Raw genomic sequence first — 25579 nt, 5'->3', positions numbered from 1 at the left:
CGGGCTCTCTGCATGGAGCCTGCTTCTCCCTCTGCCTGTGTCTCTGTCTCTCTGTGTCTCTCATGAACAAAATCTTTAAGAAAAAAATGCTGACATCCTGGAATTTGGCAAACTCTGATTAAATTTAGTAAATAATAGTGAATCGGTGTTGATTTTCTGATTTTGATTACTTTAGTTGCATAAGAGGAAGTTTTATTTTTGTTTTTTAAAGAAAATACACCCGGGAGCATTTAGAGGTAAAGGGCCTTCACGCGTGCAACTCACTGTCAAATGTTTCCAAGGTGGAGAATGAGCAAGTGTGGCTGACAGGTGGGGAAGCCGAGGGTCACGGTAAGTGAGAGTTTTATACTATTTTTACAACTTTTCTCTCAGCCATAAATTATTTCAAAATAAAGAACTTTTTTGAAAATACCCCAGATCAATTGAATCAAAAACTCTAGAGGCACCAGAAGCACATGAAAAGATGTTCAACATCATTAGTCATCAACAAACCGAATCTTCACTGTGGGAGCAGTGAGGTTTTGATCCACACCCCCTTGGTCGCTTGTATAAAAAGTCAGCTGGGGGGGTAGGGTGACCGGGTGACGGGCATGCAGGGGGGCCTGGGATGGAATGAGCACTGGGGGGTCATAGGCGGCTGATGAATCACTAAACTCTACCTCTGAAACTAGTAACACGCTATATGTTAAGTAATTGATTTTAAATCAAATAAAAAATTTTAAGGTACCATGATAACAGGAGATGGCAAAAATGTCGAGAAATGGGAGCCCTCCTATCCTGCTGATGGGGATGGCAAACCGTGCAGCCACTTTGAAACCCAGTCTGGCTGTTCCTCAGATAATCAGAGTCACCGTGGGACCCGGCACTTGGCTCCTAGGTGTCCAACCAAGACAAATGGAAGCGCGTGTCCATGGAGGAACTTGCACATGAATGTTCATGGCAGCAGTGTCCGTCATGGCCAAAAGGTGGAGGAAATAACCCAGATGTCCAGTCCATGTGCCATATCCATGCGATGAAATATGGCTCAGCCACAGAAAAGAATGAAATATTGAAACCTGATACACAAAATCGATGAACCTGCAGACATGACACTAAATGGAAGAAGCCAGTCACGAAAGGCCACCTATTGCATGATTCCCTTCATATGAAATCCACAGAGATAGAAAATAGGTTAGTGGTTGTTTAGGGCTGCGGAGAGGCTGGTGGGCTGGGGAGGTAATAGCTCAAGGGTAGGGCGTTCCTTTGGAGGTGATTGGAATGCTTTCAGAATTGTGGGGATGGTTGCACATCTGTGAATATACTAAAAGCCACTGAACTGTACCCTCGTAAATGGTGAATTGTATGGTATTTGAATTATATCTCAATAGAACTGTTTTTAAAACTCCTCTAGGGGGTGTGATTGAGCCCCCCCACCCCCCACCCCAGAGACTCCAGTGAGCCAGCAATCAGGCTCCGAACCGCAGACAGGCCATTTCTACGTGTTGACACTATGTGCATACATGTTTAAACCATCTTGTTATTCCACAGCCAGGGTAACGTCCTTAGACATCCAAAATTCCGTGACTCTGGGAATTCTATTTGTCTAATGCACAGCCTGTATTTTAATCAGCCAGTCTGTGTTCGGATGGGCCACCGCATTGCCCTCCCCCTGGCAGGCCGGGAGCCGTCTGGAACGGGGAGCCCGACCTGCACGTTGTGCCAGATGGTGCTAGTCACGCTGGTCGCAGGTTGTTGAGTTAGATGCTTGCAGCAGAGGCCAGGTACAGCACTGAAGTAATATGTTTTATCTTGATTTCCATTTACTTTCCTCCCTTAAATTGATTCTTTTCTTTTTTTTTTTTTTTCTTTTTTGGTAGCTCTTAATCCCCTTCACCCATTTCGCCTGAACTTGGTTCTATTTCTGATGTGTCCTCCAGCCGTCAGCTGTCGGCTCCTGGATGGCGTGGCACCAGCAGGGCACTATCCCCGATGAATCACGGCCGAGGTACTTTTCCACTGGTCCCTCTGCATCCTTTCTTAAAGCCCTGTCACCTCGCATGGTGGAGGCTTGTGTCCCTCTTTCCTAATGGACTCTACTACTTCGAGGCAGTTTCCGGGAGCTCAAACCTCACCCAGTGCTGACACTGTGTGTCTGGCACCCGGTCGTTAAATTATGTCACTACTGCTTGGGCACCTGGGTGGCTCAGTGGTTGAGCATCTGCCTTCAGCTCGGGTCGTGATCCTGGGGTCCTGGGGTCGAGTCTCACATCAGACTCCCCTCAAGGAGCCTGCTTCCCCCTCTGGTCTGTGTCTCTGCCTCTGTGTGTGTGTGTCTCATGAATAAATAAATAAAATTAAATAAATAAATAAATAAACAAATAAATAATAACTTCACTACTCCTTAAAAAAGAAGAGTCACCACTTTAGAAATCGGTCCCAAAAAACGCCCCGGCCTTCCTGTCACAAACACCTGCAGCTTGTGAGAGGGGAGGGAGAGCTGATCCCTCAACTGCAGAAAGACCAAGCCCAACCACTGTGCCCATTCAAAGGGGATTCAGGAAATCCTCACTAATGGCCCAACTTCCCTGGTTTGAGATTCCAGAGGAAGCACAGTAAGGACCCCAGGGGAATGCTAGCACATGAGGCAAGAAATGCAGGATATAAAACCCTGCCTGCTGTTTGCTCCTGATTGTTAAGAAACTGATCGTGGGCCTCAAACACGGGCAGAACAAAGCCCGAGGTTAATTCTGGGTGGACGGATGAAGGGTGATAGATGATGTTTTCTGTACTAACCAGGAACACTGGGGGAGTGAGACAATTAGAGGTGAAGGAAGAGAAGGTAAGAAAGCCAGGCCTTTTCCATCAGTGGGAGCCAAGCTCCTGGCCATGCTCTCCCTGCAGCAGGGGCTCCCCGTCTGAGGACCCCCCAACACTGGACTGTGCTCCTACCTGTGGTCACTCCTTGTCCCCCAGGCCTCAAGCCCAGCCTGTCCCACCGCTGAGCTCAGCACCTGCTCCTGATCCTTCATAGACTCCACCCGTGACTGTCTTCTACATACCCGGCGCGTGCTTAAGTGTACACCAAGTGCTTAGCACTGAATGAATCCAAAAAAGTTATGGATTGTTCCAAATCTGTATTTTCTGATACTTTAAAAGGAGGATGCTTTTCCGTGTTTTTTCGTCTACCAAGATGTTCATACATCTTTCTGAAGTCTTCCGCAAGTCTGTCGGTCTCTGGACATGGCTTATTCACTCACTTCTTATTTCCCAGTTTCCATGTCCCCATCCCTAGTGGCCGGCACCCTGCTCCCTGGCACAAGGCAATAGCTGTGTGAACGCTAGAGAGGTGGCGACTCCCGGGATCCTACTTTAAAGACGGTGTTCAGATGTCACAACATAATTCTTAAATAATCAGGACAGTTCAGTACTGGCATATAGATAAACAGAGGTCACTGAAATAGGTGGGAGCCCAAATCAGACTCAGAAGTCAAGCAGTAACCTGATTTCGCACAGGTATAATTACAATTGAGTAGGGTCTTTTCAATAAATGGCACTGAGTCAATTAGCTATTCAGATGAGGGGGGAAAAGAATACAGGTCCCATATCAAACATAAAAATTCATTCAAAGCGGATCATAGACCTAAGTTTGAAAATTAAAAACAATGCAGAGTTCAGGAGAAAGGCTCTAGATAGGAAAATATCTTTATGATCCCGGGGTAGGCAGAGATTCCATAAACAGGACACAGAAATCATTATTTAAAAAAATCAATAAATATGACGTAATTAAAATGAAGAATTTCTGTTCATCAAAAATGGAAAATCATCAACTGGGAGAAGATACAACGCCTGCCTCTAAACAAGGACTCATGTTCAGAATACACAACTCAACAAAAAGAAAAACACAAATAGAAAAAAAAAAATCCGAGCCGGAAACTTTACAAAGGAAGATCTACAAATGGCCAACGATGTCAGGAAAACAGTGATTAAAACAATGTCACACACCCACAAGAATGGCTAAAATTAAAAAGTCTAACAATCCCAATGCAGGCAAAATTCTAGGGCCACCTCCAAGCTTTCCTCCCTCTGGTACACACGCCCTGTAAAAATCCCCTCCCCTTGACTGTGGATAGGATGCCGTGATTAGATTGTATTAAATGCCAAAGACAGAGGGTTTTGCAGAAATAATTAAGGTCTCTAATCAGTAATTTAAGCAATCATGAGTTCTACAGCTGCGTGGAAATGAATTTGGTCAACATGTGAGCTTAGAGGAAGACCACAACCTCCCCTGCCCCCCACTTCCTATCTACAGATCATCCACACCAGACAGTCCCTGGGGCAGGGACTAGAGTGTCAGCTCCTTGGGGACAGGTGTCTCTCTCACTGCTCTATCCTGGCATTTCCTGCAGAATGAGGAGGTACATAGCAAGAGCTCAGCATATTTTAAATTAATTTATTGAGACTTGAAGGGTTGGTTGTGTGTGTCCAGCTCAAGTGAAATACAAGATTTTTTAAATTTTAATGTTTTGTATATCCTCATCTGAATTTAAAAAACAATACTTTTTTCTAAAGATCTTTTGCAATTTTCTGGTACCTCTCAACGGAGTAGATTCAAATATTCATTGCCCTCCCTATAGGAGGATTGTAGTCGGTTTAACCATATAAAATTGCTGATGTTTGGTCATTTTTGACTTAATAAAATGACATTCTTACATGGTTCGACCTCATACTTCCCTGCCCTTTCGACGTCAGGCTTGACCATGTCATTTATTCTGGCCAGTGAAATGTGAGCTTGAAAGGCACGTGTCACTTGAGTTTTAGGAGTGGTTACACGGCTAGCAAGCATAACTTTTCCCTCTTCCAAGGCCACCATTTTCCAGACAGAGGTTGCTCAATTCACTTGGGCCCCAGGGTAAAAAGGAAAAGCAGAGCTACAGGCACAGCATGATGGACAGATAGCACAACTGATCAATAAGCCTCTATGGTTATAAACCTCTGAGACTTTTGTTACTGTCGCAGAACCCAGGGTACTCTGTCACATGGCCTTCAGTCTGCCCTGTAATAGTGGTAACTTCTCTGTGTCTCCCTCACCTATTTCTTACACTCCAGAGTTCAGCAAAATTTCTTGACCATAAGAAGCCCTTGGAAAATGATTGAATTTAATCACGCACAGTATTTCTTCTGTTGGGAGGAAAAGCTGGCTGAGCACAACCAAAGACATTTTGTAGCATTTATTAATGTCTGTTCTACCTTCAAGCCTAAGGACAAGAATCAGTCATGAGCCAAGCTCTATTATGTCAGCAAAAATCCCAGAACAATTAAGGCTCCTTTAAGGCTGATAGGGAAATTTTCCAGAAGCCGAATGAAATCCAGTTGTCAGCATGCGCCTGCTAGCTCTTCCTCCTGGGGACTCACCCCTTTTCTCTACGTGGAGCGATGAGATGCCTCCTGTAGCACTGACGTCAAACCCAAGGCAGGAGGAAGGTGGAAGCCAGGACTAGACCATGGGATATAGCTGTTGTTTTAAGAACAATGGAAAAGTATCAAAGGTTTTTACCCAATAAGTAAACAAACTGGTATTTTAAACATTGTGAGACTAGAATGTAGGGAAACAGTGGGAACAGGGAAGGAATAGAAATTTCCTTAGAAATCATAAATTAGGGGTACCTGGCTGGCTCAGTCAGTGGAGCGTGTGGCTCTTGATTTCAGCATTGTGATTTTGAGACCCCATGCTGGGTGCAGAGATTTCATAAATCTTTTTAAAAATGCAATAAACATTTAAAAAATAAAAATAAATCATAAATTAGTAATATTGACAAAGCAAAAACAGGTAAATAAACTAGTATCTATGGAGAAAAAGAAATATTTTTCAAAACAAATAAAAATCACTTCTGAAAAAGATTCTTGAGGCCAACAGGTCTCATGGTTGAGTTCCTTGAAACTTTAAATGAACCGTTTTATGTTCTTTAAACCAAGAGAAAACATGGGAAAAAAAGATGACAAACTTCCCAATTCACTTTACAAAGCGGGCATATGCTGAAATTAAAACATAAAAGAAAGCATTCCTTTGCCCCCCAAAATATGTAAGTCAATATTATTTGTGGGTACAGGTATGGAGCTACTAAACATAAACAAATCAATCTGCTTTGTATTACAGAATGGAATAAGAATGAAAGAATGCTATGTTATTCAGAATTGTATTTTTTTAAAGATTGTTTTTTGAGAGAAAATGAGCAGGGGGAGAGGGAGGGGAAGAGGGAGAAGCAGACTCCCAGTGAGCAAGGAGCCCTGTGTGGGACTCAGTCCCAGGACCCTGGGATCATGACCTGAGCTGAAAGCAGATGCTTAACCTATTGAGCCACCCAGATACCCCAGAATTGTATTAATATAATTTTTGTGTGTCATCCCAAAACCCAAAAAGTATCTAATGAAATTCCATATCATTCTTGAGGTTTGTTGTTGTTGTTGTGTTTTGGTTTGTTTTGGTTTTAAAAATACAGAACTTCTTTAACATGATAAAGAATATCAGGGCACCTGGGTTGTTCAGTTGGTTAAGCAGCCAACTCCTGATTCCGGTTCAGATCATAATCTCAGGGTGGTGAGATGGAGCTCCGTGTCAGGCCCGCACAGATGAAACCTGCTTGAGATTCTCTCCTTCTCTTTCTGCCCCTCCCTGCTCATGTGCTCTCTCTCTCTCAAAAAAAAAATAAAATAAAATAAAATAAAATAAAATAAAATAAAATATAAAATAAAATAAATAAAATAAAATAAATAAAATAATAAAATAAAATAATAAAATAAAATAAAATAATAAAATAAAATAAAAAAACAAAACAAAATAGCAGCCCAGGGAGCTCAGCAGTTTAGCGCGACCTTCAGCCCAGGGCATGATCCTAGAGTCCCGGGATCAAGTCCCATGTCGGGCTCCCTGCATGGACCCTGCTTCTCTTCTACCTGTGTCTCTGCCTCTCTCTCTCTCTCTCTCTCTCTCTCTCTCTCTCTCTCTCTCTCTCATAAATAAATAAATAAATAAATCTTAAATAAAATAAAATACCTCAACAGCCAGCATCATATATAATAATAAAGTACCAGAGACAATCCTATTACTATCTGGACTAAAGCAAAGGTGCCAAGCACTAGAAGTTCAGGCCCATTCAATATCAACAACCAGTTCTCTGGGGGAGAAAAAAAGTTTATCACGAATTTAACTGATATGAGAGATATGTAGCATATGATTTACCAATACTAATAAAATATACAATACTCTTTACTGAATTTCATAGGGACAGCTGATTTTCACAGAACTCTTTTTTTTTTTTTTTTTTTTTTTTTTAGGATCTTATTGATTTATTTGAGAGACAGAATGAGCCAGAGAGAGAGAGCACATGAGCCGGGGCAGAGGCAGAGGGAGAAGCAGGCTCTCCACTGAGCAGGGAGCCCAATGCAGGGATAGATCCCAGGACCCCAGGATCCTGACCTGAGCTGAAGGCAGATGCTGAACCGACTGAGCCACCCGGGTGCCCCTCACAGAATGCTTTCTTAATTATAGACAGGGAGTTAGCAAACTTAGCTTCCAGGCCAAATCAATCCATCTCCTGTTTTTGTACAACCTGCAAACTAAGAATGGTTTTCACATTTTTGAATGGCTGAAAAAAAATCAAAAGAATGGTATTTCGTGACACAAGAAAATTCATGAAATTCAAATTGCAATATCCACAAATAAAAGTTATTGGAATACAGCCTTACTCACTTTTGTATCATCCATGGCTGTTTTCTCCCTGCAATTGCAGAATTAGTAGTTTCAGCAGAGGCCCGTGGCCTGCAAAACTGAAAACATCTACTATCTTGCCCTTTACAAAAAGAGGTGCCAACCCCTCGTCTAGACGATCAACAGGAGAATAAATCAAGCCCTAATTTGTAGCATTTGCCAACTTCCAGAGTAAACAGTCCCACTGTGGCCAGCGACCAATGTGGCGTTACTGAATTTGGAGCTGGGAGGAGAACCACAGGGCACAGGATTGTGTAGTATTTCCGCCTTCCAGGTACAGTACATATAAATAACTGCAAGAGCACAGATGATAATAATAATGTGCAGTAAAATAACTAGGACATGATGAGTTGTATTTATTATCTTTCTTCCTAATGTAACATATTTAACTGTACATTTAGTTAGTGTAATCTTAATAATGGCTGTGTATGGAAACAACAGGTGTTGGCGAGGATGCAGAGAAAGAGAACCCTCTTACACTGTTGGGGCGATGCAAACTGGTACAGCCACTCTGGAAACCAGTATGGAGGTTCCTCAAAAATTTAAAAATAAAACTACCCCATGACCCACCAATCGTACTACTAGGTATTTATCCAAAGGATACAAACATAGTTATCCAAAGGGGCACCTGCAGCCCAATGTTTATAGCAGCAATGTCCATGATAGCCAAACTATGTAAAGAGCCCAATTGTTTGTTGACAGAAGAATGGATAGAGCAGATGTGGTCTCTATATACAATGGAATATTACTCAGCCATCCAAAAGAATGAACTCTTGCCATTTGCAACTATGTGGGTGGAACTAGAGGGGATTATGCTAAGTGAAGTCAATCAGAGAAAGAAAAATACATATGATTTCACTCATGTGGAATTTAAGAAACAAAACAGATGAACATATGAAAAGGGAGGGGAAAATTAGATAGGATGAAAATCGAGAGGGAAGCAAACCATAAGAGACCCTTAGCTATAGGAAATGAACTGAGGGTTGCTGGAGGGGGGGTGGGTGGGGGTATGGGGTTATTGGGTTACAGGCATTAAATAGGGCACTGGAAGTGATGAGCACTGGGTGTTATATGCAACTGATGAATCACTAAGTTCTACCGCTGAAACTAAAAATAAAAAATGGCTGTAACAACAAGCTTGCAAAATCCTCCAAAGTTCAGCAATTGACTTACCAGCCAGTCCCAGCACTACCGCCTATTTGGAGTGACCAGTGGTATGGCAGAGAGGTCAGCCTTCTGGCCTGTGCCCACACCAGATTCCACAGAAATGGGAAGAACACCCTTCTCTGTGCGCCCCCTTCCTCCACAGTCCTTCAGGTCACTCCTGACTCCAGAATGCAAGATTTGTTCACAGCCTTCACTGCGTTCAGAGCACCCACCCAAACTCCCTCTGCCTTCATGCACGCAGCCTCCTCTCTGCAAATCTCCCTCTCCCCAGTGCAAACCCTACCGGCAGGATCCCTCATTGGGAGAATCACCTGTGCACAGAGCCACCAAATACAGCCAGGCTCAGAGTTGCATCTCAGGTTTTACAGGAACAAGCACTCTGACATCATCATAAATTTAGTGCAATTACAGGTTTTAAAAAGTAGGATTTTTTGGAACTCAAAAATAAGGATTTGAAGGTTCAAAAACGGAACAGAAAAAACATGTCTTTGATACTAACAGTATTGGAAACTACAATTACTATTAGGGTGTGATATTGGGAGAGAAATCTTCATATCATAGAAAGCTCAGAAATGGACTCTAGTGTAAACAATCGCTGCCTGAATGCCATAGACTGGAGGTCTGGTCCTCCCCAAATTAACGTATTGAACCCAAGACACAAGGTGATGGTACTAGCAGGGTGGGCTTTTGGTGATAGATCATGAAGGGCATGACTCTCGTCCTTATGAGAGACTCCTGAGAGCTGCCTGGCCCCCTCCACCACGTGAGGACCCAGTGGGAAGACGATCAATCATCGGGGAGCCAGGAAGAGAGCCCTCATCAGACACCAAAGCCGTCAGTGCCTCCATCTGAGACTTACAGACTCCAGAACTGTGGGAAATAAATTTCTATTGTTTTCAAGCCACCCAATCTATGATATTCTGTTACAGCAGCCCACACTGGCTGAGACACTGACATAAGTAGTATTTCAAATTGGTGGGAAGAAAGATTCAGATGCAATGAAACGCCGGGACACCTGCACCCCAATGTTTCTAGCAGCAATGTCCACAATAGCCAAACTGTGGAAGGAGCCTCGGTGTCCATCGAAAGATGAATGGATAAGAAGATGTGGTTTATGTATACAATGGAATATTCCTCAGCCATTAGAAACGACCAATACCCACCATTTGCTTCAACGTGGAGGGACCTGGAGGGTATGATGCTGAGTGAAGTAAGTCAATCAGAGAAGGACAAACAGTGTATGTTCTCATTCATTTGGGGAATATGAATAATAGTGAAAGGGAATATAAGGGAAGGGAGAAGAAATGTGTGGGAAATATCAGAAAGGGACACAGAACATAAAGACTCCTAACTCTGGGAAACGAACTAGGGGTGGTGGAAGGGGAGGAGGGCGGGGGGTGGGCGTGAATGGGTGACGGGCACTGAGGGGGACACTTGACGGGATGAGCACTGGGTGTTATTCTGTATGTTGGTAAATTGAACACCAATAAAAATTAAGTTATTAAAAAAAAAAGAAATGCAAAAAAAAAAAATTGGTGGGAAGCCATAGATTTTTAAAGCCAATATCATAGAGAAACTGCTGAACTTGTACATTGGGGTTGTTAGGGAGTATATTAGATGTTTAGTTATTACTGGTTGCCAAAATTAATTCCACATATAATTAACTTAAAAAATTTTTAAAAGACTTTATTTATTCAGGATCCCTGGGTGACGCAGTGGTTTGGCTCCTGCCTTTGGCCCAGGGCGCGATCCTGGAGACCCGGGATCGAATCCCACGTCGGGCTCCCGGTGCATGGAGCCTGCTTCTCCCTCTGCCTGTGTCTCTGCCTCTCTCTCTGTGTCTCTCATGAATGAATAAAGTCTTTATATATATATATATATTTTAATTTTTATTTATTTATGATAGGCACACAGTGAGAGAGAGAGGCAGAGACACAGGCAGAGGGAGAAGCAGGCTCCATGCAGGTAGCCCAGTGTGGGACTCGATCCCGGGTCTCCAGGATCACACCCTGGGCCGAAGGCAGGTGCTCAACCGCTGAGCCACCCAGGCATCCCTGTAATTAACTTTTAGGAGTAAAAAGTCACAATAAATGTATTGAGGGATACTCTAAGTATATAGGTTAATATTGGGGTGGAAATTTACTTTCCAAGCACGATAGCAAAAGCAAAATCCATAAAGAAAAACAAAAGACGGGGATCCGTGGGTGGCGCAGTGGTTTAGCACCTGCCTTCAGCCCAGGGCACGATCCTGGAGTCCTGGGATCGAGTCCCACGTCGGGCTCCCTGCATGGAGCCTGCCTCTCCCTCTGCCTGTGTCTCTGCCTCTCTCTCTCTCTCTCTCTCTCTCTCTCTATCATAAAATCTTAAAAAAAAAGAAAAAAGACATCCATAAACAGAAGGAGCACCTAAATGAAAGACAAGTGACAAACAAGGATATTACCAAAATATAGAAGATGAAGAGAAGACAAAAAGTCATAGTTCATACACAGAGAATTGTTGGAAACGAGAACAATTCAAGCAGCAATAAGAAAAATAGATGAGGACAAACACGGGCGGTCCACAAAAGGGACCAAGAGAAATGGCCAATTAACGTTTAGAAAACCTGGGCTTCCCCTTGTTTTCAGAGAAGCATAAATTGACGTCATAACAAGATATCCTTTTCTCCCATCAGATGGCCAGAAATGACAGCCCCCAGGACGGTCCCGGATGTGAGGAGCTTCTCACGGACTCGGTCGGAGCAGAAACGATCGCATCCTGCCTGGAAGGCCGCTTGGCAGGACTGACGCTGAGCTGCGCACACCTGTGAGACCCGCGAAGCCGGTGCAGGGGTCACGACCCCTGGGCTTGCAGTGCTGGGAGGGCGGCAAAAAGTTGGAAACGATCAAAAGGCCCAGTAAAGGAATAGAGATACACAAGACTGAAGGTTTAAACCTCTAGAGATGGTGGCGCTGATCCATAGTGATATGTGAATGTGTCCGTGGTATTTTGTGACGTGGGGCAAAGGGTCCAAAAAAGCTTGTATCCCCCGATCCCAAACATGGAAACAGGCCTTGGCACGCCTGGAGATGAGCACCAAGGCTCATCCAGAGCTAAGTGAAGTGTTGGGAGGTCAGGCGCTTTTTGCTTTTATTATTTTGTCTGGGGTGTGTCAAATTCAATGTGAAATGGAACGTGCACGGGTGTGCAAGGGGCCTGCGGCCCGCCAACAGCTGTGAGCAACTGCCGAAGCCACCGTGGGCATGAAGGCCCTTCCCTCCCTCCCAGCGTGTCTGAACTCTGCTTCCCGGCCCACGTACCCCTCTCTTGGACCCATCTAACCAACAAAGACTTAGGTTTGGGCTGTTTCCACGTTCTGATCTCTTCCAAATTTTTAAGTCATTGGTTGTTAAGAGTCACTGTAGGGGAGACAGAAAAGCCAGTCCGCCCAGAGTGTGAGTGCAGAAGCCATTGGTTGGATTCCAGTTCCAATGAACTGAGTTGGATGCTGGCATGGGGAGGGAGAGGGAATCGGGTATTGTGGGGTCATCACGGCTTATGCTGTGGGAAAACTGAGAAAGCGATTCCAACACCTCAAGGAGAAAGTTGCAGCTTAGTGAGACCTGAAGGAGGGGTGGGATTACACAGCAAAGATGACCAGCACCGTGGCTTCCGCGAGCGGCAGCGAGAACTATGGCAGGGAGGTGGGGAAACCAGGGAACAAAGAAAGGTTCAGTTGAACTGGAACGTGGGGAATACAAGAAGGGCTGTGTGAGAAGGTGGGAGGGCTTTGAGATCAAGGTGTTAAGAAATGAAGAGTTTATTTGTTAAGATTTTATTAGAGAGAGGGAGCATGAGTGAGGGGAGAGGCAGAGGGAGAAGCAGACTCCCCGCTGAGCAGGGAGGCCCACGTGGGGCTCCATCCTAGGACCCCGGGATCATGACCTGAGCTGAAGGCAGATGCCCCGGGACATTAACGGTTTAAACGCTGTTCAGAAGAAGAGCGTTTGGCAAACAGGGAACTCAGACTTGTTCTCCAGGGATTGCAGGTGCTTTATGAGAAATTACACATCTCACACTTGAACTTTAATTTTTAAAAGACTCATAAGGGGGCGCTTGGGTGGCACAGCCAGTTAAGCGTCAGACCCTTGATTTTGGTTCAGGCAACGATCTCAGGGTGGTAAGATCGAGCCCCAAGTCGGGCTGTGTCGGGCTCTGGGCTGGGCACAGGGACACGCCTAAGATGTCCCCATGCTCATGTACTCTTTCTAAAATAAATCTTTAAAAAAAAAAAAGACTCATAAGATTGATTTAGAGGCCTCCTTATGCCTGAATACTACTTTGTCTTGGTGTCAGTGTTTGTAATCACCATGGTGCCAGGTTAAACACAGATGAAATCGCTGTTTGCCATACACAGTCTTCACATTTGTTCCCATATTTTGAGTTGAAGACAAAGTGAGTTCTTGCACTGTATACTTCTCTCACCTCCATGCAAATGGGATACCCGGGTGGGTCAGTGGTTGAGGGTTTGCCTTCAGCTCAGGGTGTGATCCTGGGTCCGGGGATCGAGTCCCACATCGGGGTCCCTGCAGGGGGCCTGCTTCTCCCTCTGCCTGTATTTCTGTCCTTCTGTGTATATCTGTCATGAATAAATAAAATCTTTTAAAAAAATAAAACTGAGAATGTAGCATTGCCTAGGAATATACTTTCTCAGAACCGATTCTAGATAAGCCAGAGAACAGAGTACATCCATTTTCATAGAGGAAATGAGGAAGTCATCAGATAACCCACCCAGAAGACAGTCAGAAGGGACCCTACGGAAAGCACCAACTCTGCAGAGTAATAATAATCCCAAATCTGTTTTGAGACAGGCTGAAGCAGAGAGGAAAGGACATGAGTGATAACATGAACCAAGACAAGGAACATGATGTATGTCAAAGTCACAAAGGAACACCTGTCACGGGGACCAATGGACCCTATTTGGAAACAGTGTTTCCACAGGGAACAGATTTTCACATTATGAAGGTACCAGACCCAGACAAAAATGGGCTTTGATGTGGCAACTTTCTAAATCATGGAAGAAAGTTCCCCACATTTCCCATCCACTCATTCCCCACCCCACCTCCACCCCACACGCGTGCTGACAAAAACTAGAGTGACAAAAAAAAAAAAAAAACTAGAGTGACTGGTGCAAGTATCATAGTTTGGGAGGGAGAAAGAGGCAACATTTAAGAGAAGATTGACATTTTAGCATCACTTTGGACGCTTCAAATCCAAAATCAGTATCTGCAAATGTACCGTCACGTCACATGGTTTTTACTCCTAAGTACTTTCTTCTCTTCTGGGATCTTTTGGGGGCCTCTCTGGCACGATGCTTCTGTCACTCACTGTGTCACTCACCGGCCACCTCGGTCTCTGCACGTGTGGATTTTCATGCCATTGCACCTTTCATACTCGACTTTATCATACGTCGCACTTTATATTTCTCTCCTCAGGTTCCTTGTAGACAAGACGTCCTCATCATCATCTTAGGTCTCCCGGACACTGAAGACACCGATCTGCCCAAGAGCTTACATTAGAAGGTCAGAAGCTTCCTACCCTACAGGTAATTAGAACCTGTCCCTACAACTATTTCCAACATGATAATTTGACATCCTAAAACAATTTTTACAGCCCTCATTCTGGTAATCTTATTAAATGTATACATGTCAAATGTCAGGGCTCACAATCTCTCAGGGAAGTTATGATCAGAATACTTATGTACCATTCTCAAGTGTAAAATTTAAATGTATATATAAAGAAATTATTATTTTCAAATTTCTATCATTTGAAATACTATGGTTCTGGGAAATGTTAAAAATAGATTGAATGAAATTTAAACTAAAAAAAAAAAAGAAGCTCCCAAATTAAAAAATTAAAAAAATTAAAAATAAATTTAAACTCATTCAATAATCTGGAGATAGGATGATATAAACAAATAGTTTCTGAGACTTTTACAAAGGCAGTTAATACCATAATAGTTGAGAGCCCAAACTTTGGTATCAAAAGAATTGGATCTTAAGCCTAATATGACTAAGTTTACTTCCAAACCTGTAAAATGGGATGCGGGTGTGGCTCTTAAGGGCAACATTAAGAAGTCCTTGTAATGATGCAATTGTTTCATATCTTGACTGTATTTATTGTCAGTATCCTGATAACAATATTTTACTACAGATTTTTAGGATGTTATTATTGGCTGAATAAAGGATATACAAAAACTCTATTATTTCTATTTCTATTATTCACTACATGTGAATCTATAAGTATCTCCAAACAGAAAGTTTAAAGAAGACATTTAAAAATGTTGGCTTAAATTTTATATTAATCTCAAAACTGTCCTCTGCAATTACAGATCTTTCCCTCATTTCTATGACAAGAGAAATAAAGTGAACTAGATTACAAATTATTTTAAATTTAGCAACATTACCAGAAGGTGGCACTGTTACCTCATGACAGCACCATAGTAAGGCACTATTCACTTTAAATGTTCTAAAAAAAAAAATGGAATACTAATTTAATCAAAACTGTAAATGCTAACCCCAATTCAGTAATATTTTCAGTAAGTTTTACATGAGGTTTGAAAATATAGAATTTTCATAAATCAAAACATATACAAATTATTTTGAGTCTGCATAACATGGATAAGGCTGCAAAAGGAAAATACAAACCCATCTAAGTGTATTTTCATCACATCCGATGTAGACTGTCAAAACCCAAAGAAAGAAAAGGAGAATTCTTACCAACTCTGGGATTAAGCTGTTATATTGTTGCACTTTTTAATACAAGTATTTCCTGCCTCACCTAATGTTATGTTTTAATAAAGGTATGAGAAACACTTAAAATTCCCAAAATGCAGCTGGAAGTTTAAAAAAAAAAAAAAAAAAGCTGAGAAAGGGTTCTCTTTTTTGGGAAAGCAACAAAGTTTAGAGCTTCTTCATTTCGGGTTTTTAAAAAAATAAGACATTTAAAATACTTTTCAGGGAAAGAAATTAAGTTGCACCAGTTCATAAAGATTGCTAAGACAGCCTTTATCCAGTTCTCTCATTAATTGATGCTGGATATGCAGCAGACGTGGACTCTTTGTTACCAACAAAGTGGGTCTGCAGGAAGTAGCCTCCAACACTGACAAGCATTTTTATGAGTACATGTCAATGGCCCATCTGGCAATCAGAATGCTCTTTCCATCCCACCTTGCTCATGCCATGTCCAGTCTAACCAATAACCAACACTGCAAAAAACAGCCTGGATGATTCAAAGTATGTATGCTCGAAGCCAACATATGGAATACTGCTTTAGAGAACATGTGTTTCTTTTGTTTTAGTGAAACAAAATAAGCAAGCTTTTTTTTTTTCCAAAACCAATCATCTTTCCTTGTGCAATTTTGTATCGAACTATGCCTTTCAAAGGTTACCAAATAATCAGTCTGTTCGTAAATATGTAAATTCAAGTCAATCACCCAAACATATTTTATACTAGTCCTGATTTACTTGTTCACACCAGAGCTGAATGAGAAGTTAGTTAGAATTTTGAGTTTATTCTCAAGTCATTACAGTGTTCAACCAGTTTGACGTTATAAAGATAACAGACGTAAAAGTAAACACTGGGAAGCAGTATATTCCCATTCTGAAAGAAGACATGTTATATATATACAGAAAAAAAAATGCAGCAAATATTAAGGTATTCAAAGTAAATTTTTGACAATTCAGATGTGACATATTTACAAGAAAAGTATAAGTTTTAAAATAATTAAATAATTTTCATAGAATTATAAAAGTATTGAGATAAATATTAAGAGACCCTGACAATCACAAGAATATTTTCCTATGCTACTGAATACAAGGGTAGTTCTATAAAAAGTCCCAAAATAGAGCTAGTATTTTGCCACTATGAAATATAACAAATTACCAATACCAAAATATGCTAAAATGAACATGCAATGTAGAAGCTGTACCAAAGAAAAAAGCATGAAGCTCCTGAATATTGCAAACTGTCTACACAAGATTTCTTAGGTATGTTCATGAAAAAGTAACTTTCAAAAGAACCATTATAATAGATCGGCAGAAAAAGTGATATTTACTTAAAACCTTTCCATTCCACCAATTTCCAATGTAGCTGCAAAAAAGAAAAAAAAATCAAAATATAACTTTTCAAAGTATTAGCTTATGAATAAAAAAGTTGAGTGGTGCACTTTATGCATTTGGATTTTTTAAACTGATTCCGTGATAATTCCACTATAACAGATAGTAACCTCTGGACCCCACCACTGCAGTAGGAAATCTCTCCCGTTCTCTCTCAAACGAGACATCATCTTAGAAAATGGAAAGGAGAAACAGTGACACATATGAATTCAAAACAAAACAGCACAGTAGGATGGCAAAATATCATAAAAATAGCAGCATGTGAAATTCAAGACTATTTTCTTAAAGCAAATGTTTAAGACTCAACCATAAAAATGATACTTCAAACTGGTCTATTATTCAGACACTTGAAACTACGGGTTTTTTAGAGTGGTGCTTACATTTATGATATCCCGGTGACTAAATGTATACTCAAATTTGTATTTTACAACATATATATTGCACGGGTAGTAGAATAAAAGCATTCTGGCATCTCCAGCATAAGAGGATATCTCAATTAGCACATTGAATTGAGATATGGTATGGTACTGAAAATTAATTTTACCCCAATGTTTAAAACCAATCATGTAGGACTTTTTTTTTTTTTCACGTAGGACTTTTGAGCACATTAATCCAACGACATTCTCCAACAAGATGAGAAGACACAGGCACTTGAATATAGGTTAATTAGTGACAAAAAGGAGAGGCTGCAATCACATGGCTAAGGGCAGTATGTCTTTACATATAAACTTGAGGTCTTTCACTGATCCAAATATAGAAATAAGAACTATTTATAAAACCTTGATATGAAAATCAGATCTCCCAGAAATTTCATACCAAATCACTTTAACTGTTTCATAAAGCAAAGACTGCTGCAAGTCCTAAGTTTGTTCAAACACACGTCCAAGACATGGTTGTGTGAGTTCTAATTTCCAACCCTGTGCAACCTACAACCCTCACCAACAGGTCCAATGATACCCTCTACATAACACCTGCCACCCACCTTGAGATCCAGAGCATCAAAAATGGTTATCGTTTCCAAATTGTCCACATTGTAGTATAAATTTTACAGCACCACAGACATCATGATTTTAGATATCTTAGTCTGACAATATTTCATTCAATAATATTAACCAGTAAGAATATGTAAATATCAAGCATCTAAGAGGAAGTCTAAGCATTTTAAAAACAACCAAAATAATTAATAAGCATTTTTAATGTTTTAAGTTGTTAAACAATTGTCAAATTCACTAGGAAAAAATACCACACACATTTTTATCACCCAAAAGAGAGCACACAAAGCCTCAGACAGTTGATACTGAAACACTTGGGTTTTTTTCTTGCATTCGTTCATTGTTTTTCACCTTTTTTTTAAAGAAATTACATTTAGTTTGGCCACTCCCTAGATTCTTGGTTTATCAGCTTATAAAGAGTACATCAAAGAGGCAGTATAATATATGTATTAAAAACCATTTCATCCTTTATCATCTTTGGCTAGAAGGGCCGAGGAGGCAGGCAAAGCTCCACGCGCTTCCGTCTCACACGTCACTGACGGGAAGGCTCGCGTCATCCAAGTCCACTGGGTCACAGTCTCTATCCTGAGGGCCATTTTTACTTTGAGGTTTTAGCAAAGCTTGTTCAGTCACTTTGGAAGCTGGTTCTCTTGGAGAGACAGTCTGGACCTTGAAGTTCCCTGGCTTGACCTTGGCAAGAGATTCGTAAAATCCTCGCTTCTCCATGGTAAAGCTTGAGACCAAAGAGTTGCTGCGAGAGGCTGTGGAATGTGAGGTGGCGGCTGTTGCACTGGCAGAGCGGAAAGCGTGCTTGGGTTCTGAAGGACAGCTGGAATGCTCCTGCAAAGACGAGTGGTGGTCAGACACAGTCAAACATTAACGACAAAGTTAGTAACTCAGTGTGAGACTTTATTCTCTGAAAAACAAAACACACACACACACACACACACACACACACACACACACACCACAGAGCAGAAGCAAGAGCCATGCAGCATACATGTGCAAGTTCTTCCCCAAAGCAATGCATTTTTAGGAGTGAGGTTAAAGCAATGACAGTCAACAACCATTTCCACTAAGAAACCAGTTCTGTCACCAAAGCTTTGCCACTTGAAGACTCAGGCCAGCCTAAACTGGAATGCAGTGCTCCAACTGCAAGGGAACCAGCTCTGCCATTCTATTTAAGGGTATATTCTCAATCAATGCTAGGGATCATCCCACGTATTTTCGGAAGATAAAAAAATAAAAATAAAAATGCAGAATATCAAAAGGAAAGGCTGTATTTCTTTAATAAGCGGGGAACTCACTATTTTTGTAACCTACTATTGTGTCTGGCAGTCTGACAAACTTAGTTTTTCATCCCTGAATTTTGCTGCAACCAATTAACAGTGAAGTCTTTTCACTGCTGCCTTCATTAGGTTTATTTAGTTTTGAATATGTTATACATTCATATGGTTAAAGATTCTAAAGGGAGCAAAGGGTACATATTTAATCACTTATTAAAACTGTGGTGAAGTAACTATCAGGTGCGAATCTTTATTTCATTCGCTTCTGGCTGAAGATACCTTAAATATGACCATTCCAAATGCATTGCCATATAGTCCTAGTATACTGTGTTCATGTATGATACTAGCGGCTTTGAAAACAAAGTACTACAAATTGACAAAACACTATAGATTCCCAGGAGCTGGCTAAATTTCACCTGAGATTTAAAATGCCATGCAAGCTATAGTAATATAGTTTATCCACTGTATATGCATGCATGAGTTTGCATATATTATTAGAACAAGGGTGCAGTTAAGTGGTGTATATAAAAAATTTCAAAATATATAAAATATAGAAGTTGAAACTTGTGGCAATTCAGTAAATTAATTTGTAGAAAACAGTTTAATGTGACTTTTTCAATTAGTAAGGTTCCAGTTTTTTCATGATTTATCTCTTTTCATTGTGGCTTAAATATACATATCCAACCGGATGACTGTAGTGAAATAGTTTGCGTTAGTGTTGACGAAGTCAGTTACGATAACTGCAAAAGGCAGTTTGGTTAACTCAACTTTCTATGATCAGTTGTAAGTAGTGAGTGAGTCCGGGCCCTCTAGTAAGAAGGCACGTTTGCGTGAGAGCCCACATACGTGCTGCATTCACCAGTTCTTGATGTATACCTCTGTATACAAGGATTCGACAGCCTTCTGGCCTGCCGCATCTGGAACACAGTGCAAAGCTAAGATTAGAGTTAACCTATACTGGGGAGAGGGAGGAAAAGAGAAAGTTCTGCTGACAGTTACAGCTAGAGAGTCCACTTTGCCCCCACCACAAAGCACAAAACACAAGTGCCCTTCTCCAGATTTTCCTCTTCCCAACAGACATTGTTTTTGCAGAGAGTCTCATACTTGGCTGCTGAAAAGGTCACATAAAACACAGGCAGTTACAAAGTTAACACCTATGAAAGTGACTTCTAAGAGATTCCAAAACGGATATAAGGAGAATAATTTAAGAAACATAGATTTGTATTTACTGATCTGTAGTTATCACTACCAGAAAGCTATTAAAGACAGTATTACTACCAGAAAAAATACCAAAAGTGTGGAATATCTGGCATTTACAATGAATCTGCAGAAGGCAATCAAGGCTTTCATACTACACATTAGACTCCATTCCACAGACAGAGGTGCTACATTTCAAGACACTTAATTTTTTTTTTCTATTCCTCAGTAGAATTTGTTTTTTCAGATGAGAGGCCAGTGACTAGTATTCCTTTTTTTTTTTTGACTGAAGTATTCCAAAGCTAAATCTTACTCCTATCACGTTCTTGAACATGATAAATTAAAAATTAAAAACATTTTTTATTATTTCTGAGAACATTTAACATTTCAATTTTATTAACATATTACCACAAAGATAATTATGGTAGTGAAAAGCTGTGGTTTTTTAATTACCCTACCAGAAAATGAGAATGAGAACATGTAATGGAAAACAGCGGTTGAGAACATGAAATTGTATTAAATCAGGGTTCAGCTGCTCAATGGTCTTAGGGCACCAGGAAGTCAAAAAATCCCTAACTGAAATTAGAGTAAAGAGGAAACTGGGCCTTCAGCAAACTGTGTAATGCTACAACTTCAGGCACTTTACAGGATTGGGCCACATCCCGTACTAAGAATTGGTCAAGTTGTAACAAATCTAGACCTAGTGACAAGTAAGAACTTCTAAAACAAAGCAAGGAAATGTTCATTCTTTAGTTGCCCTGCTTGTGCATTTAAGACAATACAATGCACAGAAAGTTATGTATACATAACACTACAAGGAAGCATTAAATTAGAAATGCATTATTTTTTTGCAAGTCCAATTGGTATGAAAGTCAACATGCAAATAAATCTCAATACAGAAAGAAACCAGAAGCATTAGGGGGAGAGGAAGGAAAATAACTGGGACAGGATGGGGGGAGCCTTAAGGAGTACCACCCCAGAGAACAGGGAACATACAGAAGATGCTGATCGGCCAGGCCCCCGCTGGGCTACAATGGCACCAGAGACGGCTTTAATCCAACTGTGCATCTCCTCAGGACTATCAGCCTAAGGGAGAGAAAGGACTCATTCAGTCAGTTTGTCCTCAAAATCCGCTCTTACATCCATAAATCTAACGTATTCATCTTGGAAACTTACAGTGCCAACAAGATCATCCCAAGGTAATGGTGCCAAAAAATTTTAGAAATCGCTTTTTAAAGCCAGGTTTAGCAGGTACGTTATTATAGAGACAGAAGTTGGACACCTGATATTTTAAGGCCAGACACATCCAAAAGTGTCAATATGAATACTTTCTGAGAGAAAATGAGAGGAAGGAGTCACAGACAAACCTCATTTTGCTCCATCTACTGTTATATTGTCTGAATCCATTATAAGGGTATAAACGTTAACTGTATAGTTAAAAAAACATTTTGACATCATGTTATGTATTATTTTTCTAAACAGCATTTCTAGTACTCCACTAAATACAGAAAAAAGTACTGGTAGTCATATTCCAAAGTATCATATTCCTTGATAGGCCATGGCCTTCCAATATGAATTTAAAACTTTACTATGACTTTAAATCCACTTAAACAGGCCCTGAGAGGGGTGTAGATACTGCCCTTCACTTCTGTTCCAAAATTTTAAGTCACAAGATACTCTTTTGAACCAATGATTTTAGCAAGGAATTTTAACAGGAAAAATTCAAAGCAGGCAAAGGTAAAGTACAAATCCAGAAATCAATTTGGCAAAAATGGGGGTTTAAAAAGATTTATGCTCTGACAGTTATTCTTGATCTAGAAACTTAATCTAAAGAAGAAACCCAGGCAAACTTAAACACAAAACTGTTCACCACCACACTGCTGATCATAGCAAATGTACAAAAACTATGAAAACAATCAGTTACAGAGTAGCAGAGAAACAGTTTAACCATGGAGCATCCCTATAATAGAGCGTGGTGCAGTCCTAAAAGTTTTTACAGGATTTTTAATGATGTGGGAAAAAAGACTATATAATACATTAACTAGAATATATCACCATGTACTTCATATGACCCCACTTGTTATAAAAACATATGCCTTTAAAAAGGTACTAAAATAAGAATAGTTTCCTGAATGTGGGATTTGGGTTTTATGTCATTTCTTCATATTTTTTTCTATTTTCCAAATTTTCTGCAATAATCATATGTAACTTTTATAAAGTAAAAACAAATGTCCTCTAAAAAAAAAAAACACTTTAAATCTAACTAATTCTCTGTGGTAAGTAAAAAGTGTATTTTAAACTTAAATAACAAGATGTCTATCTACCAACAGTGAGATCTATGGTCTATTTTTATTGTGGGAATTTTAGATCCTATTTTTTTAATTACCAAAAATGATACAATCAAAACTCCAAAATATGTGCAAAATGATCCGAACTGAAAGTTAGGGTTTAAGTTAAAACAGTATTTCCCTTCCCACAAATACTACTTAATTTCTATTGTACCAATTTGGAGCAAAAAGTACCCCTAATTTGCTAAACATACGACTTACCAATAATTTTATATATAACTTTTGTTTAAAGTTGTGAATTACAGTTGCCATGTTTTTCTTATTTGCATAAGCAATAAATTTATTTATATTTATTTCACTTCTAAAATTATTAATCTCTTGGTGGGAGAATCTATAATCTCCAAAAAAGTATCTCACCTGCACATAGAAAGTTCGAGACGATGTTACAATTTCAAAGAGATTGTCCCTCATCATTATGTCACTGTCAACAAAAACAAACGTCCAATTGCACGTAAATAGCAGTTGTTGGATAGTGTTTCTTTCACTTGTTTATCTAGTACCAAATATATGTCAATAAGAAAATAAATAGAAATAAAATACTGGTGTCATTGAGTAAAACCAAATTAGCATCTTTTTCAATTTATTCTTACATTAAATTTCACATATTTTATATAGTTATATATATTTTTAGAAAAGGTTCATAAAAGTAGTTTCAAATTCAAAGTTTTCTACTGCTCATAAATCAGTTTGCTCAAAGAAACACTGGCACAGTTAACATGTGTCCTTACAAAAAGCTCTATTCTGCAGCAGCTTCCAAATATTAAAACTAGTAGAACATCAGACTGCCAGATGTGACAAATTATTCATATTAAATTCTTTCCTTCCCATTGATAAGCCTAGGGATTCTTAACTTTTAGTTTTCAAATGAAACAAAAAATATCTCAAAACTTTAACCTGAGGATTTTGTAAGTTCAAGCATATCCCAACAATGAAGAGTTGAAAACACCACTAGAAAAAACACAGAAAAATATCATCTGTACACATCAATCAAACCTAGGCCCTGATGAGTATTAATTAGATGTTCCAGGAACTAAGGAAGGGCTGGTGCTTACCTCTGCTTACACTCCTGGACTTTATGAACCTCTTTAAGTGGTATTACACGGAGGGGTTCTTTTTCCTGGCAAAAAAGCAAACAGATACATGAGGTATATTCTCAAAATCCTTTTAAGAATTAGTTGTCTTACATGGAGATCTGTATGAAAACTGCTTCTTTCTTGACCTAAATCTACCTTCCAGAAGCGTCCAGCATCAGAGTAGCTCAAACACTAGAACCTTATAAACACTGTAGTTTGAAACAAGGAAACTAGCATAGAACCCGTATTCACACTATTTCTGGTCTTAATGACAGTGTAGCTTACTAAAAGCCATTAAACCATCAGACTTTACCCTGATAGACCCCTATGTACCCTGTAAGTGGAGTGCTTCCTTTTCTGGAATGTTATTTTGATACAGAAAGCACCAGAGTAGCGGATACACAGCTTCTTTGAGTTAAAGTTCTCATTTTAAGAATATCACTTTTACACGAGTATATTATTTAACAAGCACAAGTTATTGAACATTTACTAAGCGTCAGGACATCTGCTAGCTTTTAAACACAATTACCTCACTTAAACTTTCCACAACCCCATAATGCCTGCATGACTATTCACCTGAGGAAACAGAGCCTCACACCTGTTAAGTACTTCATCTAGGGTTACAAAACTAGATACAAGACACAACTAACTCCTAATAGCATATTTATACTACACATTCTATGAAATACTATATGCCCTATTTCACTATCACCCCTTAAGATTAAGATGCAGCACTAAGAAAAAAACTAAACGATGGCTGAACATTTTTAAAAAATCACAAATCTCTAAGTTTTACAAAACAGTTAATTTTAAAATGATTTCAGAATATAAAAGGCTTACAAAAACAGTAGAAGAGGTGCTATAGGTTGTACCCCATTTTCCAAGATGTTAACATTTTACATTTGCTAAATTGTTCTGTTTGTGTTCATATTACGTGACTAATGGTGTGTGTATATACTTTCCTGAAATGTCTGAAAGCAAGTTATAGACAGGATGCACTTTACTACTAAATAGTTTCATGTCTATTTCCTAAAACAAGGATGTTCTCTCATATAATCTCGGTACAAGTACGGGGACCAGAGACTCCACACACCGCTGGCAGTACTATTATCTAACCTACAGACCATCTTCAGAGCTCATTAACTGCCCAGCAGTATCCTTGACAGAAACAGAACTACAGCTTTTCTGCTCCAGGGTTCAATCTGGAATCAGACCTTGTATTTAGCAGTCACGTCTCTTTGTGTCCTTGATGTGGAAGAGTTCTGCTGTCTTTTTTCCTCCTTCACACAATCTTTAGAGTTTTCAAGAGTCCAGGCCCATCATTTTGTATAATGTCCCTTGATTTGGCTTTGTCTGATGTTAACCATGCTTGGATTCAGTGTTGGTGGGAAACCACAGATGTGCTACGTTCTTCTCAGCCCACCATTCTCAGGGAGCGCGGGAGAGTGGTGTGTCCCCTTACTGAGAGGTTAACCCTCATCTCCTACGGCCAGGTTTGCCAGTAACTAGACAGTTACCTTCTTCTCCTTTGTCATGATCAAGTATCTTGGGGTGAGTGAGATGCATGGAGCTTTCCATCATTGTTCTGTCCACTAGTTTTATCAAATTTGGAGGATTCT

At 40.1% G+C, this 25579-nt stretch overlaps 1 protein-coding gene and 1 long non-coding RNA gene across 9 annotated transcripts in view; one reads left to right on the top strand and one right to left on the bottom strand.

The window, feature by feature from the left end:
- Position 1: 1 nt before the first annotated feature.
- On the top strand, positions 2–13769 carry LOC129523227 (uncharacterized). The gene is made up of 4 exons (XR_008667081.1): positions 2–330; positions 724–1170; positions 1857–1984; positions 11583–13769. It is a non-coding gene; the product is annotated as an uncharacterized LOC129523227 (long non-coding RNA).
- Positions 13770–18241: 4472 nt separating this feature from the next.
- Positions 18242–25579, bottom strand: part of PLEKHA1 (pleckstrin homology domain containing A1) — a 55528-nt gene continuing 48190 nt past the window's right edge. For 3 of the 8 annotated variants that reach the window (XM_055346272.1, XM_055346273.1, XM_055346274.1), the window contains exons 9-12: positions 23940–24004; positions 23245–23308; positions 21536–21625; positions 18242–18896 (exon numbers count right to left, since the gene is read on the bottom strand). In XM_055346272.1, coding sequence (XP_055202247.1) covers positions 18582–18896; positions 21536–21625; positions 23245–23308; positions 23940–24004 — 534 coding nt within the window. In that variant the 3' untranslated portion in view covers positions 18242–18581. Of the gene's footprint in view, positions 18897–20188; positions 20260–21535; positions 21626–23244; positions 23309–23939; positions 24005–25579 lie in introns of those variants that run through there. The other 5 variants (XM_055346275.1, XM_055346276.1, XR_008667109.1 and 2 more) reach the window with 5 other exon arrangements.

The sequence above is a fragment of the Nyctereutes procyonoides genome, unplaced genomic scaffold (genome assembly GCF_905146905.1).
Source record: "Nyctereutes procyonoides isolate TBG_1078 unplaced genomic scaffold, NYPRO_anot_genome, whole genome shotgun sequence".
In the NCBI taxonomy this organism is placed as follows: Eukaryota; Metazoa; Chordata; class Mammalia; order Carnivora; family Canidae; genus Nyctereutes; species Nyctereutes procyonoides.
The sequence above is the reverse complement of the archived record's forward strand: the minus strand, read 5'-3'. Positions and strand labels throughout refer to the sequence as shown.